Genomic DNA, 18,483 nt, shown 5'->3' with positions numbered 1-18,483 from the left:
TTGACTGCACCAAGAACTGAAACCTGGCTATAGAAGTGCAGTCGCTTATAAAAACTTGTTGCTTAAACTCATCGAGTCACTGTACGCTCTACATGTACGTGTACTTGTAGTGGCATGAAACGCGTTCCCTCGTCCAAGATTAAATTCATGTAAACAATGCTTTTCACATTATCCAAAATAGATAATTGCATTCACTGATTCTGGCATGTTTGATCGCATCCTGTTGAGGTATCCTTCAAGTGCGGTCTAATAAAACGGATGTCAAGCACTTAGGCCATTCAATTACTTGGCAAGTGTGATGTAAGGTGTGGAATGCCATCCTCTTTTATAGAATATAAAACCACCTTACTACGAAGTTTGGGGATTACCGGTACCCCAAAGTTTGATTCTGCAAAAGATCACAAACCTGGATCCTGGAAACTGTGGGCGTATAAACTAATCGGGAGTATACAGATTCACAAATGGAAGTTTTGCTAATAAATCCACTTCACAAGCAAGGCTACTGGTAGTGTCAAGATATAATCTTCATGTATGTTTCTGATGAACTTCACAAGGAAGGACTGGGCTGCTGATAATGTCAAGAAATAATCTTCATGTAGGTTTCTGATGAACTTCACAAGGAAGGACTGGGCTGCTGATAATGTCAAAAAATAATCTTCATGTAGGTTTCGGATGAAGTGTGATCACTACTGGCATACATATGCCAGAGTGGTGTATCTATTGTTCAGGGGGAGGAGGATGATCTATTGTGTCATCCCCCTCACATGAATTGTCTGACGTCACAGATTTACACCAATGGGGACCACTACATTTGTATGACAATGTTTGGAGGAACTTTTTTGAGGCATCACTGAATGGTCACCACTATTTTCAAAAGGTAAAAAAATGAATTTACAGAAAAATCAATTGATGGAAATGGTCACATAACTTTAAAAGCCTATTAAACCTTTGATTTAAAGCCCCACTGTACTTTTGCTCACTCTTCTAAGTGTTGACTGGTTAGGGGTTTTTAGAGGGATAGCAGTAACGACAAATAAATCCTGCTGAAAATAGTATCATGTTTAACACTCTGCATACGTAAAAGGATGTCAGTGTGAAAGGTGTGACATTTCTTACACAAATTCTGGTGAATTTACTGCTTACATCTGAATGGAATGCAAAACTCAACAATATGCTATAAAGCTTGCTGTTCAAAGACACAGCGCTTCTGTTATTTACGCAGACAAAGAAAATTCCTATTTGAGTTTATATGTAGGCTGGTACTTTATTCAAATGGACGTTGCCATTGTCAAGAAAGACTGATTTTTTTAAAATTATATATATGAGCCAATTATCTAGTTGCCTATTCAATGACGCACTATATATTACCCTAGCTAAGCTGAAGCGGCTAAAGTCACTTGGCACATTACAGGAATTAATCCTGGCAGGTTGAGTGCTGAACAATGTGGATCACTTCTTGCTGAAGGATTCGACACCATGGCTTGGATTTGAACCCACGACCCTCTGATTCAAAGTCTAGAGACTTATCCATTGGCCCAATGTGTTTCATGTATATTTCAGCCATTTCTGTATCAAATTGGCTCAAAGAAATGATGGATATTTTAATCTAGTTGGTATTTTAAACTCAATTTCTTTCCAGCTGACAAAGAACATACGTGTACTTCAAAACTTGCAGCCCCATCTATCCAAGTACTAGCTAGCCTTCCTGTTTTAAACAGCAAGATGTCATTTCTGAAGGGTAGCCTCTCATTCCACGTGCACCATGTTGGATCATTATATAGTGATAATAATTAGTTTTACTTCTTATTAATAAATACAAAACAAAAAGCACACACATGCAGGAGTTGGCAATGAATTTTATTTTCATACAGAAGATATTCAATATGTTTATCCAGCTATCAAAAATTTGCTTCAATGTGTAATCCTCAAATTAACAAGAATCCTTCTGGATATATTGACAACATAGGGTAGAAAACTTTTGGAGCACATTTGCTGTCAACTGTTTGTGGTCTAGTGCTATAAAGTGTTCAGTCGAATAGTGCTGATGCAATGGCATAGAATCAAATCCAGCCCATGTTGACTAATATTTTTTTCATAGATCCAAGAAAGACAACAATGCTACATGACAAGCTGCGATTGTCTCCACCTGTAAGTTAGCATCACACTCTTTTTCGGTTCTATCATATTGCTTCGTTCTAGAATTCTACTTTTTATCATCTATGAATTGGTAACAGTTAGCTTTAATTTATTCCATTTAAAATGAAGATGAAAAATAAAACAGTTTTCATATAAATAGAAATGAACTATTCACTTGGTTTGGCAGATTTAATGTCAGATGAGCATTATAACTAGAGATGCTCGGCGGGTCGCGCGGCCGAGCACATGTATCCCCCAAACGCACCGCGTCATCCGTCATTGCGATATATAGAGCTCACATAGATATTTGACAAATAAATACAATTGTCATGGCGACAATGACCCTGCCCACATTTTGCCTGTGGGTACCAAATTTGATGACAATAATATGACGTAGCAGCATGACTCTGCAGAATCTAAAATATTGTCCAGTATCACCTGTTGGGGAATACAATTATAGAGTAATCTGGATATATTTTATAAACCTAACCCTAAGACACCCCGACAAAAATGATAGGCATCTTCGCTTCACCTTCTAATATTGCTTCTGTTGAACTGTTATGACAAACTGGAAAAAAGCAGAAGTTACAGGTTTAACCAAATTTTCCACAAAAATATGGTTACCACGGCAACAATGTCTCCACCCACTCCAAAATCATTAGGCGGCTTTGCTTTACCATAATGGACCTTCATGCCACATTTGAAGATGATCGGAGAAGAAATGCAGCTGGTAGAGCGCTCACAAGGACATCTCTGCTATTTCTACAAAAACTTGTCACCATGGCAACGATGTCTCCGCCCACACCAAAATCGATAGGCGGCTTTGCTTTACCATAATGGACGTTCATGCCACATTTGAAGATGATCGGAGAAGAAATGCAGCTGATAGAGCGCTCACAAGGAAATCTCTGCGGCGGACGGCGCGACAAGGCCAAATCCATAGTATCCTCCGAACTCTGTTCGGGGGATACAATAATAGTAAATGATGAATTTGCCTGTTTTACTATTCAATTCAGTATTAAAGATAGGTACACTGTAGCTAAAATCACTTTTGTTGAAAGGTCAGAAGGGCATAATAATAATTATAAATTGGGCCTGTTATACCATTCAATTTAGAAAGAAATTTAGCTAGAATCGCATTTGTTAAAATGTTTACCCATTTTGAAATAGAAATTATTTTCTGTACTGCGCACATTTAACACAACATATAGATCATGATAACAAACCTTGCTTGCTGCAGGATGGTTGGTTGCGTTCACCATCATCCGGTTCTTCTTTGATAAGACATTTAAACTCCACTTCTTCAATCTCCTTCCTATCATCATCATCTCCTGTCAAGCTGTCTCCTGAAGAAATATAAAAATTATGTATAGTATATATATATACAGCATTACAGTATATTTTCCAGTTAGTGCAAGAACACTCTTAGCACCACAGTTTTGCGTATTGCATGCACGCAAAAATGCCTTTAGCAGCAAGCATAATTGGACTGCTTAATGGTGTTTCTGCACCTATGCGGTGTACGAAAATGTTTTGCTTAGGACGTTCTTTCACCGACACCACAATATAGGAATTGATCGGTTAAAACTTCACAGCAAAATAAAATATTTTATGGGCTAACCTTGTGTATCTCTGGCCTTTAATGTATGCTCACTCATGAATGACATGACTGATCAATTTTTTTTAACACAAAACTTTTTTGTCAATAATTGTCATTTAACCAGGATAGCTATTTCAACTATCTGCTGGTTTTCAAGCAGGCCCCCCATAACATGTTGTTGTTATCAACCCTATTTTCACAAGGCATAAGATCCTATTTTTCAAATATTGAGTATTTCTCTACAAGGAATCAAACCCCAAACTTCCTGTTCATTTGAACTTACACTCGGTAAATATTGTAGTCCCACAATGTAGACTTCCATGGTGTTGCCATGAAAATCTACATACACCTGTATGGGACTAGAATATTTACCGAATTTGAATTAAAATCAGAGTCGGGGAAAGAGGTGAATAGTCTTCATTTTCCTGAGTTTTTAACAAAATCAAAATAATTTCAAGGAATTATGGAAAATAGATGGCCATTTCATGGATTTAAAGATGTAAAATCTGAAATTTTAGCAATTTTTTTTTTTTTTTAGGAGCGCGATTTTTTGTTATTTTTTTTAGGAGCGCGATTTTTTGTAATTTTTTTAGGAGCGCGATTTTTTGTTATTTTTTATAGGAGCGCCGGCGCGATCGCGCTCCTCAAAAATGAAGGTCTGGGGAGTGTTTCATCAACATTTTCATCCGACAAGTTGTCGGATCTGGAGAGCGTTTCATCAATATTTTTATCCGACAAGTTGTCAGATCTGACATCTTTCCATGATTTTGATTGGCTGAGAGGCACTTTTCCTATGGTAACTGTCGGATAAAATGGGACTTGTCGGATAAAACGTCCGACAAGTCCTTTCATGAAACGCCCCCCAGACATCTTTCTCTGATAATATAATAATAATAATAAGACATTTATAATGCGCAAAACATATCCACCCTATTAGGGGTGCTCAAGGCGCTTACAATAAACTTAACTCACTACTGGAAAAACTTACAATTTGGCCATTAGATAAGTTTTCAAACTGGCCTTGAAATGTTCTACTGATCTACAGTCTTTTAGTTTAGTTGGAAGATTGTTCCATAGACGGGGAGCTGCTGATGCAAATGCATGATCTCCCCATGACCGTCTGGTTTTGGGAATAGAGAGATCATGATGTTGATTGGCTGAGAGGTAATGTTACTATGGTAACTGTCGGATAAAATGGGACTTGTCGGATAAAACGTCCGACAAGTCCTTTCATGAAACTGGTGTTATGTACATGTAGTTAACTTCCTGTTATTGATTGATTGGTGGGGATTTTTTACCTGATTGCTAAGAAAGCATGAATCAGGCCTCTACAAAAAAAAAATTAATCACTTGCCCTGTCGGGCAAGTGATAAAAAAATTTGCTTGCCCGATAGAAAAAACTGCTTGCCCTATTTTTTTTCAAAAATTCTTTTGCTCTTAATTATTCTTTTCTGTCCTGGCTGAACTTGATTTACTGGCGCTGCCCTTGGCATTTCTTTTTCTTGACTCTTGTTCAAGTTGTTCTGGCCTTCATTCTTGGAAAGAAAGAAGAAAACAGGAAGGAAGGAAGAAAGGGAAAGAAAGTATAAGGGAAAAGAATAAGGACAAAATGAAATAAATAATGAAAGAAAGAAAGGAAGAAAGAGAGGGAGGAAAGAATGAAGGGAGGCCAGAATGAAAAAAAATAATAATGGAAGGAGAGATAGAACAAAAATAAAAACAAGAGGAAGGGAGAAGGAATGAAGGAAATAAAAAAAGGAAATGTAATAAAGAAGGCAAGTAAGAGAAAGAAGGAAAGAAAGAAAATGAACAGAGAGAGAGGGAGAGAGAAAGGATCAGGAAATAAAAATAGATATGTAACAAAAAAGGGCAAGAAGGAAAGATAGAAGGATAGAAAAGAAAGAAAGAGGAATAAGTTCAAACTTCAAGCAAATAAAAACAATCCAATCATATAACAAAAATCCTAATGATATTTGGTGTTTCTTTTATATATTTTTAAAATAAAACAAAAACTAAAATGTTTTAGAAATGAATAAAATATGGGACGTCTGGTGACTCTGGTCCTGGCCGAGTCAGTCCGAAGCTTGCATGCATTCAGCGCGATCTAGCTCGAGACTCGGCTGGCTCGATCGCGATCGCTCGTGTACGTCCGTACATGCGCTCAGAGGGAGAGAGGGGTTTCCCCAGCTAGCTCCTTCGTCGATTAGTAGCGCATGCGCACATTGTAGTTTAGAAAGTAAGATGGCAGCCTCCATCGAACGGGACCACTGGCGATAAAGTGTCGCCTTTTGTCGGTAAATTGGCGCTGATTTGACATGTTTCCACTGTTTTTTGACTGGTATGACATTGTATGAGAGATAATCGGCCGATAATTGCAATTTATCAAAAAATTATTAAACTTTACTGTCAATTTATCTTGTTCATTTTCAAAACAACCACTTGCCCGATCAGGCAATTGACTTTGAGAAATGCTTGCCCGCACGTCATTTTCACTTGCCCCGGGCAAGCGGGTTTGTCGCGCCCTGATAAATGCTTGTAAGCAAGCGACCAGAGGACTGACGGCTTACGGTCCTCTCCGAAGGACCTGGTAATGAGGATTAATCCCTTACCAAAGGGCACTAGCGCACCAAGTGTGAATCGAACCCAGGTCACCAGAATACGAATCTTCCGCTCTACCGACTGAGCTATCGCGCCTCCTTTCAGTCATTCACCTTCACTTGTTTACAAACTCCTCCAATGTCATCTTAGAAACCCCAAACACCCAATACCATTAATCTCCTAAACCCTGACCAACCCTCAGTGACGTCAGCTAACTTCAAGGAACAAAAGTTCTAAGAACTATGACTTATAATACCAGCCCCAGCCTCTGGACAGAGCACCATCACACCCCTTTACCAGAGAAAGTTTGATAGACAGTTACCTGTAGACCAATCAGATCAAGTTTAGATCACTCTCACCTTAAATTGTTACACCCCCAAAACTAATGATATAAATAAGGCTTCTTGATTTTTAGATAGACAATTGCATGTACTAGACCCACACTCATCCAGATAGACTGACTTCAAGACTTAGACGTCCATCCAATATTATTCTACTTCAGAATTTTTAATCCTACACTTCTCCTGTTTTAACCAAAATCTTTATTGATATTCGTGTACCTCGAATTATAACTGTGGCTGACTACTGATTAATAAATACCCTGTGATGTGAACTGCATATAACTTTCTCAAGAGTTTCTTCATTAAGCTTCCTGACTAATTATAATTACTGATCCCACATGCACGACATCAGATAAAGTTAAGCTAAAATTATATGAAGCACCATATTTGCATGGGAAAACTTAAGATTTGGTGATATCATTAGTTTACAAATTCAGATAATGAAAACAAACCTTGTTGGCTGACGGATGGTAATGTTCCATGTTCATTGGATTCTTCACCACTATCGTGAGGTTCCGTTTTGACAAGGCAGGTGAACTCCCCTTCTAACATCTCACCACCATCATTAGTCTTGTGACTCTTGTCACCATCATCACCTCTCCAGCCATCTTGCGTAGCTTGCATTGGCAGTGTTGTAGATCCCATGGCATCTGTCTCTGTGCCTTGCTCATCACCTTGGAACATGGAAGTCTCTACATTTTGCCTCGATTCTTCGGAATTCTGGGGAATACTGCATAAGATAGACCAAGGAGAAATACATGTACATGTATTAAACGGCAGGATAAGAAAAAAAGACATTAATTTTCATCCACACCACCTGCACAAAATCTGTGATTGTTATGCTGTGTTTGAGAATGCTGTTGGACAAGTTTTCTTTTAAGTATTACCCATCTTTTGATATCATTATTTTTTTATGAATTTGTGTTAAAAGATTTTAAAATATTTCACCCCTTGTTTGCTACTTTAAAAAAACTTACATATCATCCAATTTGATCCCTGGGTTGATCCCCCCTTTATTTTCCACTAGCTAGAATAAAAAAAAAACTAAAAAAAAAACAGCAATAAATAAATACCTTGTCAAAGCCAGACTCATTACATGTAGTTCACAAAGTATGTTTTTCTGTATTTTCTATTTTACATGTTTGAGGTACATTCTTTATCATTTACAAAATTTTTCACAATATCATGTGCACTGCACATAGTAATATGAGGAAAAAGGGGGAAAATCTGAAAAGAATGAAAAGTTGAAGAAATATAAAAGGGGAAGGGGAGAAGGAAATATAAAATGAAGAAGACTATGTAAAAAAAAAAACCAAGAACAAATGAGATGAGGAGAAAAAGGAAATGAGATTCAGAAAAGAGGACAGATGGTATAAAGGTAGGAGAGATGGAGAAAAGGAAATAATGATATTTGGGATAAAGAGGTTGAAAAGAAAAAGACAAAGGAAAAGCAAGAAAAGAGACATAAAAGGAAAAGGAAGTTCCATACATGTACATGTAGCTCTGTTTATCAAAATGTTCTTTTTTAGCTTGTGATTCATAAAGTATCATACATTTATATTCTTTCACTCAACAAGTACAATCAAGACTTTGCACTGTAAAGAGAATTTCCGGTATGGAATAACCAGTCAGATTTAGTATCCAGTCTGGGATCCGTTTCATAAAACTTGAAATAACAAATTTGCAGTAACATTTAAAAGCTACTGAAATCCTGCAATCTGATTGGCTGATCATCGTAAATTTACTTTATGGTTAATTTGTAACAATTCTTTATAAAGTGGGGCCCAGAACAGTTAAATACTTACTCTTGTCTCTGTTCTTTAGAAGCAGCTTCCACTGCCCGCTCATAGTACCTACATTAAAATAGAAAATGATACCAAATTTGTACAAAGTGTTCATGATTTTAAAATGTAGCTCACATTAGGGGCATCGTCTAAGCCTCCACAAAGATATGGAAAACCAAATACAAGCTTACACCCCCGAAAAAAGAGATAATGATAATAATAATATATAAATAAAATTGCACTCTGTTCTCAATATGTTGGCATAATAATAATATCAAAGAATAAAGCTGGCAATGAATTATGAACATTATTCTTTACAATTACAGAGATGCAATACACAGACAGACATTCAATTAAAATTTTGAGTTTCATTGGAGAAATGATAAAGAGTTCAGACTTCAAAGACATGTCCCATAGAGGCAGAGAGTAACAAGTGGAACACCTCTCACAATCTCACCTACAGTATGTGATTTGATATAGCACTAAGCAGCAGTGTTGACTTTGAAAACAGCTACCGGGTATTGAATAATCATTCACAAAAGAAAACATTCATCCATGTATGATACATGTACTATGTCGATTGACAATGATCATGTGACCTACAGTGTAATGTTATGTAGTATATGTACATGTATGAATCTTACTTCCTAGCTGTTATCCTTTCAGTCATTCACCTTCACTTGTTTACAAACTCCCCCAATGTCATATAAGAATTCCCAAACCCCCAATACCATTTAACTCCTAGACCCTGACCATAAAAGATCACTCAGGTAACTTCAAGGAACAAAATGAAGTATGACTCATAATACCAGCCCCAGTCACTCGCAGTGAGCATCACCACACCCCATATACCAGAGAAAGTTTGATAAACATTTACCTGTAGACCAATCAGAGCAAGACTAGATCACTCCCACCTTAAATTGTTGCACTCAAATGATATACATGTACATGTATAAGACTCTTGATTATTTAAGTTATGACATTTCAAAAACTTTACCTTGGTTAAGATTTTGATATTGATTCCCCCAACATGGTTTTTTAAGCTCATTGACCCTAAATGACCTTTGATCTCGGTCATGTGAGTTGAAACTCAAGCAGGATGTTTAGAAATACATGATTACACTCATGTCCAAGTTTCATGAACTAGGTCTAGGTCCATATATCTCATCTATGATGAAATTTCAAAAACTTAACCTTGGTTAAGATTTCAATGTTGATGCGCTGTAGCAGCGCCTATAATAGTCTCGCACCAATTACTATGCAGGCAAGAGAAAATCTTTCTCAACACAAGGTTTAATACTCCCCTACATGTACATGTACAATGGAGGTGTCTGGCATGCATAACTGCATCATATAAATAAAGTCTGGAAAACCTTTTCCTTTTTTTTCCCTACCTGGTCATGAAAAAGTTTTGGTCAACTAATAATAATAAAACATGTGACTTAGACTACATGTAGCAGACCTTCATTTTTGAGGAGCGCGATCGCGCCGGCGCTACTAAAGAAAAATAGCAAAAAATCACGCTCCTAAAAAAAAAATTGCTAAAATTTCACATCTTTAAATCCATGAAATGGCCATCTGTTTTCCTTAATTCCTTGAAATTATTTTGATTTAGTTGAAAACTATCAGAAAAATGAAGAATATTCACCTCTTTCCCGACTCTGATTTAAATTTGAACTCATATTGTACATGTAGTCCCATATGTAGATTTTCATGGCAACACCATGGAAGTCTACATGTACAGTACATGTGGGACTACAATATTTACCGAGTGTAAGTTCAAATCAGAGTCGGGAAAGAGGTGAATATTCTTCATTTTCTGATAGTTTTCAACTAAATCAAAATAATTTCAAGGAATTATGGAAAATAGATGGCCATTTCATGGATTTAAAGATGTAAAATGTGAAATTTTAGCAATTTTTTTTTTTTTTGAGCAGGAGCGCGATATTTTGTAAACGTATTGACCCAGGCCTAGTTTCACCAGTGACCACAGATTAATTAATAGCTACACTGTACACAGCTATTGCACATATACGATGTTAAGAAAAATCTACAATTTATCATACATGTATTGTATTGAGCTCCTCAAAAAAATAAGGAGAGCAATTTATTGAGCTCTACGAAATTATAAACATGAAGGACTGATGTAGCACCAAATCCACTCAGTACATGTAGAGCGCTCAAGGCGCATTAGGGGAAAAGAAAAGGTTTTCTCATGTCTCAAGTCAACAGATCTATAGACAGTAGAGGCGCACGGCCAATATGGGAGACTGTCTCCCATGAGAGAGATTTATCTCCAATATCAGAGACTTTTGTAAAGAATTTTGGTATCCAATTTCAGAGACAGTCTCCAGTTTGGGAGGCCAATTTCCTATGTTTTCATTTGCTTCAAAAGTATTACCTTAGTGGCAGAAAATAAAAATGTGATAAGCAGATTCCTCTTGAAAAACTACCCCTTTTCACCATCTACTTTTGTTTTGATAAGGATTTTTGTTGTCATCCATTCAATAGTGTGATCTGGATCAGTTTTACAAACTCGGAATAGGTTTTGGCGCTAGGGGAAGCAATCCCATTCAAACACAAAACAAATGGGCTTCTGACCTCAGTGAGACAAAATTTTGGATGGAAAAAAATATGCTTTTGTTGGAGTTCTTTCTTTTGTACTTTTGCAAAGCATGTCTCTAATATGGATTATCTCCCATATTGGCCATGCGCCTCTACTGATTGAGTAACGCGCCCTAACTTTGCCATGTGCCGGGATTCTACCTGTCAAAGCTATTTCACAAGCCAGCCCAGTCAAACACTAAACCCAGGGAGCTCAGGCCGAGGACTCGTAATATTAGGCAGCGGGTACTCTCCAAAATGGGATAGAATGGGGTCGCAATAGCACCCCAAATAAAAGGGGGAAAATTGAATTATGCACTTACCTCGATTATATGGATGAAGGTCTATTGAGTATTGTGACATATCCATATAATCAAGGTAAGTGCATAATTCATTTTTCCCTAATTATTGCGACCCCATTTTGGAGAATACCCTTGTCTGCCTAGTATTACTCGGACGAGACCTGGGCTCCGGCCAGGGTTATCAAACACCAAAACACACACCAGACACATGGGTGGTCGGGTGTCCGGACACTTTATATTCTTATTTGAAGCCTTTTTTTTGTCTTTGGATTACACTAAAAATATGAATTCAATCATGTCAATAGTTGAAATTATCCAGGGTGCTACATAACTTTTTAGAAGCACTTGCCTGGTCGGGCAAGTAAATTTTTAAATATCTTGAATATATTTGCCCAAAAATCTATTTCACTTGCCCGAAAAAAATCATTGAAAAAATAAGTTTTAGTTCTCCAAAAGAGCTTGGTTATGCAGTATTTTATTTATTAACCATTTACCTTTTTCTCTCTTTTGACATGAACTGATCTACTTTGTTGTTGCATTTCTTTTTCCAAAGACAAGTGATTTTATCTTGCCTGCCATGACCAAATTTAGGGTCAAACTCAGTATCATATCATTATCAACCCTAATTTTTGTCATTTTATTGTGAGAATTTTGCTTGCGCAATTCGGGCAAGTAGCTTTGGTCTTTACTTCAAAACACTTGCCCAACTCGAACTCTTACTTACCCCAGGCAAGTGCTTATGTAGCCCCCTGAATCATCTTCTATTTTGTTCTCTAACGTAGCCCCCTGAATCATCTTCTATTTTGTTCTCTAACATTCAAGAATAATATTTCCCAACACTTTGTCTTAAGTTTGACGACTTTGTACTAAAAATTTATGACACTTCACTCATAATTTTTTGTACTATTATTAGTATTACAAACCACCCTACCACAGCCAGGATCAAGATTTATTTTAGGAAAATATCTGAGATTTAATTTAAAATCTATTCTACTGACGTGTTTAAGAGAAATGAAGCCATCTGTTCGTCTCCTTCCAGGCCAAGCTCTTGAGCAAGTGATCGCCATCGCCAGAACGTAGCGGTTGAAATGCGAATATGTTTGTAGCGGGGTGCGGTCGGCGGCACGACGGTAGACAAAGCCTCATCTCGCTCCTTCCGCTTTTTATCTCGAAACATCTTCTTGGACATGTTGGAATCCTTTCTAAATGCTTCTTTTCTCGTTGGGGAAAATGAAGGACGACCTAGTTTTCTTGTTTCGGCCATGATAGACTCCAATTATTCTGAAAATCGGGCTTTTTATCGCAGGTACAGCAGCAACGAAAAATGATTGTCGTCCATGATAGATAGCTCCTCAATTCGTTACAAAATATAATATGCACATAAAATATACACGTACGTACCGGTACGTACACGTACGTACACGTAGCTAGACGCACGCTCTGAATAACGATGCGAGACCGGCGCGCGCTGCGCGACCGGTCGGGATGGCTAGCTTATATCCTGCTCGCTGTGGAAAGTGGCAAGGCAGCCCAATATGGCCTGCCTATGACTTGTGAAATATATAGCTTCTTTTTTTTTTTCACTCATGGCGTCCAGATGAAGGGGGGGGGGGGGGGGGGGGGGCTCGGGGCCATATGGAACACCATAGAAAATTCTCATGACCAAGAAAAAAGAAGAAAAAGAAAGATGAGGAATTAAAAGAAAAGTCACGGTGCATGGTCAAATGTGTAAATCTACTGTATCATAAAATTATATTTTTGCATCAAATGTGCAAAAATTAAGCTCGTTCGTGATCCCACACCTTTCAATTATCAGCTCATATTGCACTACTGTTTCTCTTTCATTTTCTTTTCTTTTCAATTTCTCAAGTTGTATTTCTCCAGTCTTTTTTTGTTCTTATTTCACTTTTAATTTTTCCCCCTTATTTTTTTTACTTTTTCTTTGCATATTTTTTTCTTTTCCTGCCTTCTCTATTTTTCTTTTCTTTTTCTCCCATCTTTTGTGTTGCATTTTTCAAAATTCTGATGACTTTTTACTTTAAAGACCCATGATCGACCGTCATTTTTTTTTCAATCATGTGGTCTTATACCCCGGGGGGGGGGGGGGGGGGGGGCACTCAGTATATAATGCATAGTGGGTATGTGCCGCGGAGGGGACCCCCATTTTTACACTCACATTTCCGTTCCTAGGCATAGCAATTTTGTCTTATTGAGAAAAAGAACAAAGAAAGCCGCTCCAAAGCATAGCATTTTCTTCTTATCGAGAAAAAAGAAATCCGCTCCAAAGCTTCGCATATTTTTCGTTACGCCCTTCCGATCGCATTGATCTGCTACAATGAGCTGCAATTTTAGTGAAAAGCGGCCGCAGAGCGCTGTCCGACCATCGTCTCTGCGCGAGTGCACCCGGCGGAGGCCGCGCTATAGCTGCATCATGCACGCATGCCCGTTCCATAGGGATGCATACGCACTCACACGCTGGCGATGATCCGTTCCAAGGACCCCCGTTTTCACAAACATTTGTAGTTCCGAAGGCCCGTTCCGAGGACTCTCCTTTTTACAATAAGCCCGCTCCAAGGCCCCCGTTTTTTGTCTCGCCCGCGGCACACCCCTACAACTTTTTTGGTCGAGTGCCCCCCCCCCCCCCCCCGGGGTCTTACCCTTCGGAAAATGGAAATGCAAATTAAGATGCCAATTAAGAGCGGGGTGGGTGGGGCTGGTGCTGAACATTCAAGATGATATAAATTCAATTGCCATTTAGGTTTTATGCTATGGTCACATTTGCTCTATGGCGGCCATACGGCGAGTCAAAAACAGCCGTTTTAACATTTTTGTATACTAGCTATATAGGTGGTTTGAATAAAAATGAATAAAACGGCCGTTTTCGACTCGCCGTAGAGCAAATGTGACCGATCGAGGTATTAGCCTATTGGCTTTATGTTTTACTGAGAAAGTGGGAGGTGAGAGGGGGGGGGGGTTCATGCATGGATCCCAGATCACAAGCAGATGAGCTAGATTAATCACTGTCAGATCCAGGATTTTAACCAGTAGGCTTTATATGAGGGGCAAAAAATGAATTTGAAATTTTCTTAGATTTATGATAGAATAGATCAAGCCCCCCCCCCCCCCTCCCCATAAAAAACTCTGCGGCTCTTGACATCATTATTAACCTACTCATCTTGTTAACTAAACAAAGGATCAGTTTGAATTAGAGCATGTGTGTGGGATGAATCTGCAAATCAATATACAATCAGTCATTGAAAACACCTTTTTGTTCAGTTTATCCTTATTTACATGTACTGTACATAAACAATTGCATATACAAAATTAGAGAAAAAAATACAGACAATAATTTATGCTCAATTACAAAATTTGGTGCCCAAACTTATGTTAACATATGAAAGTTCATTCATGAACACACATGACATCTGGAGCAGGTGTTAGCATTTTTAGAATTCTTGCTAGATCTGGAATCCAATTAAAATCCTTGTGAGTACCCCCCCCCCCCCTGGTGCTGCCACTTGTACAAAAGCAAAGGAGAGGGGGGGGGCTATTTTCATATCTCAGAACTTGAAAGTAGGCATAAAGATTTAAACTACCCAAAACCGCTCACATTTAAAGTTTCAATTTCACTTTTCAAATAATTCACATAATTCTATGAATATATAAAGAATATTTAAACATTATACAATAAACAATAATTCAGTTACAATGTGATGTGGAAAAATAACTGGTTAATGAATAAATCATTGTTTCAATATAAATTTGGATAATAAAACATATTACAGATTATAAGTAAGGTGATAAAGAATATGAGGGACTTATTATTAAAAAGCAGAGCTTGTATTGGTAAGTCCCCTCTGGTAATAAATTCTAATAACTTTAATCATGGAAAATCATAAGTAGAGTAATAGTGATCATATAATATATAAGAGCAAATTAGGTTGTTGATAACAAACGAATAAGAACAGTGATTACACAAAATAAATGAAAATAAAGTAATAAAAACAAAAATTATTAGTGTCCAGCAGAAAAAGGAAAGAGAAGAACAGGTAGGATCGAGAGTCAATGTATCATGGAAAAAGAGAAAGGCATATAATAATGGACAAAAAAATAATTAATCTAAATCTAAAACTACCTGAAGTGAGAGGCTCTAGCTTCATCGTTGACTTCAACATCATAGCCAGTTGAAACTCTAGTTCTTAAAAGTAGTAGTAGTCAGTGGCGTACCTAGGATTTTCCAGGATTTTCGTCAGGGGGGGCAAAAAGATCTTTCAAGCTCGTCAGGGGGGGCAGGGATACATGCATGGGTGGTGGCTCGTCAGGGGGGGCAGACTGCCCCTCTGCCCCCCCCCCCCCCCCCCCCCCCGTAGGTACGCTAGTGGTAGTAGTGGTAATAGTAGTAGTAGTATGGTACTTTTCAATCAAGAAAACTGGCTAAACAGTCCAAAGACTGAAAAATCTAGTGCACAGTATAAACAGAGGCAAAGTACAAGTAAAATATTCATAATGATACATTATAAGCAAAAGATTACGACCAATCGATTATCATATTACAAATAAAAGATATATAACTCTAAGGAAAAAAAAAATTAGGCCCCCATTCCACAGAACGGAGACCGTTGAAAGACCACTGAAAGACTTAAAATTGATGAGGTCTTACAGCGGTCTTCAAGATCACTGAAATTTGTCATCTCTGTGGAATGGCTCAGAAAGACCCCTCAAAGAACTCTGAAAGACTGATGGATATTTCTTAAAGTAGTCTTATAGAGATCTTTCAATGGTCTTTCAGAGATCTTTTATGCAACAAGTGATCTTTCAGAATTCTTTCCATGGACTTTGCCTGGTCTTTCAATGGTCTTTCAATGATCTTTCAATGATCTCTCACGAGTCTTACAGTGATCTCCGCAAAAATCTTGAGAGACTGCCGAAAGATCATTGAAAGACTATTAAGACCTTTGAAAGTTCATCGAAAGACTGCTGAAAGACAGCTGAAAGACAACTGAAAGACCATTTTCTTGTAAGATCGTTGTAAGACTGGTTTGAACCGTTTCAAAAAGTTTTGGAGCCCATGAAGACCACGAAGACCGCTGAAAGATTGGTCAGGACTCGTGTATGACCTCAAAGACCATTGTAGGTTCATTGAGAGACCTCTGTAAGATCGACCAAAATTCATGGTCTTTGAAAGGTCTTTCAGCGACTTTAAAAAGTGAAATGTTGATCGACGAAGCATGTACAAACGTCAAGTAGTGTGAAGGTGTAATTCTAACATAATGTAATTAAGGCATTAAAGTGCTTGTTACATGTATAACCATGGAATATGGGGACAGAAAGAAAGAGAAGAGAGAGAGGAAACCAAGATTATGGGAAACAGAAAAAAAAGCAAATTAGAAAAGGAAGAGAGAGAGAGGATGAGATAGGATAAATTGGGAAAAGAGTGGGAAACAGCAAGAGAGTGGGAGGAAAGAGACAGAAAGAAAAGAAAAGATAGAGGAGGGGAAGATGAAGGGAAAATATGGAAAAGAAGACCAACAGAAGGGGAGTATAAGAAAAATACATGTAGAAGTAAAAAAAAATAGACGCAAAACTGGTTTAAACCTTGTAAAAGACATGGCAGTAACATAAAAAATTACCAAGAAACTAGTCATACTAAGCATTATACAATGAAGAGAATAAGAAAGTGAGATGCAAGGGCGATGAGATAATGGCAAGAGAGATACAGGCATTGACATGAATTATATATAAATGCATTATTACAAAATTCAATATTTAAATTATTAAACTTTACATTCATTTGATATAAAATTGAAATTTGTGCAGATCACTTGATCACGAGAAGGGGGGGGGGGGGGGATATAAACCGGTTCAGAAAACATTACAATTTTAAACATAATTAGGTATATGGCAGTAACAAACTACATGTATAAATATTGCACAAAATTAAAATCACAGTGAGCTGATATATATATATTCACTTGAGGTTATTAAAGGAGAATGAAACTCTTGGAGCAAGTTAGCTTTTGTGAAAGCAGCAAAATCAAAGAATAAGATCAACAAAACTTTGAGTAAAATAGGACTAGCAATAAAAGAGTTATGAGCATTTGAATGTCGAGATCACTAATGCTATGGAGATCCTCCCATTGGCAATGCGACCAAGATCTGTGATGTCACACACGTACAACTCTCCCATTTGGACACTGAAAATATACCCCAAAACATCTCTTTTTGCTCATTCTAATCATATGACAAACGATTCATCAATGATATAATGTTGTGAAACCTCTGTACTTGTCATCTCATAAAGAAAACACCTCACCTTGTGATAGACTCTATAAAAGTGAGAATATAAGTGAAATAAGTACTAAAGTAATGAGGGAGTTGTACGTGTGTGATATCACAGATCTTGGTCGCATTGCCGGTGGGAGGATCTACATGGCACTAGTGATCTCAATATTCGAATGCTCATAACTTTCTTATTATTCATTCAATCTTCCTCAAACTTTCAACAATATGTTTCTTTGATTTTTCTCTTTGATATGGATTCAGCTGGTTTCAAGGGTTTCATTCTCCTTTAAGTAAAAGAGGAAAGAGAAGAGAGGAGATGAGGGAAAAAGAGTAAAAGAGAAAGATCAGAAAAGGGATGACAATGGGAAAGTGACGAATAGAGAAATTGAGCAAGGTTTGCAAATACATCAAAAATACAACAAAACCATTTTGAATTCAACACAGATACAATGTGTGGTATCGAGGATTGTTTATATCTTTGAGTTCTGCATAAATGGTATGTCCAAGCATTCAGAGTTCCGCAGCTGGACATTCGAGCGGGACTTGGATCTTCTGGTGGGGGGGAGCATATCTCGACGACGGTCTGATTTTAGTAATCCAAGTCCAAAGCAAAGCACAAGGTCATCTCTACGTTCTTTAAGAGTTATAAGTCCGTACAACGTATTCTGTTCGACATAAGTTAGAGCATTCTAGAATGCAATGTAGCGTAGAGCTCGCTTTTGAATATGTTCTAGTTCTTCCAACTGGGCTGTAGTAAGACTCGAACTGCAAACTGGTGATCCAAATTCTAAAAGTGGGCGAATGTAGATTTTGAAGATGTTCACCAGATCGTCTAG

General features: G+C 37.7%; 1 protein-coding gene across 7 annotated transcripts in view; it reads right to left on the bottom strand.

Moving 5' to 3' along the window:
- The window catches only part of LOC129266428 (zinc finger protein 135-like), a 41,669-nt gene extending 28,911 nt beyond the window's left edge, over window positions 1–12,758 (bottom strand). For all 7 annotated transcript variants that reach the window (XR_010294367.1, XM_064103376.1, XM_064103378.1 and 4 more), the window contains exons 1-4: window positions 12,364–12,758; window positions 8,481–8,528; window positions 7,128–7,405; window positions 3,363–3,482 (exon numbers count right to left, since the gene is read on the bottom strand). Coding sequence is in view for 6 of the 7 variants with exons in the window: in XM_064103376.1 (XP_063959446.1) it covers window positions 3,363–3,482; window positions 7,128–7,405; window positions 8,481–8,528; window positions 12,364–12,629 (712 nt within the window). In the remaining variant the exon portion in view is untranslated. The remainder of the gene's footprint in view (window positions 1–3,362; window positions 3,483–7,127; window positions 7,406–8,480; window positions 8,529–12,363) is intronic.
- Window positions 12,759–18,483: the final 5,725 nt, after the last annotated feature.

This window comes from Lytechinus pictus, chromosome 8 (genome assembly GCF_037042905.1).
Source record: "Lytechinus pictus isolate F3 Inbred chromosome 8, Lp3.0, whole genome shotgun sequence".
NCBI classification, from domain to species: Eukaryota; Metazoa; Echinodermata; class Echinoidea; order Temnopleuroida; family Toxopneustidae; genus Lytechinus; species Lytechinus pictus.
This window is presented reverse-complemented; position numbering and strand designations above follow the sequence as displayed.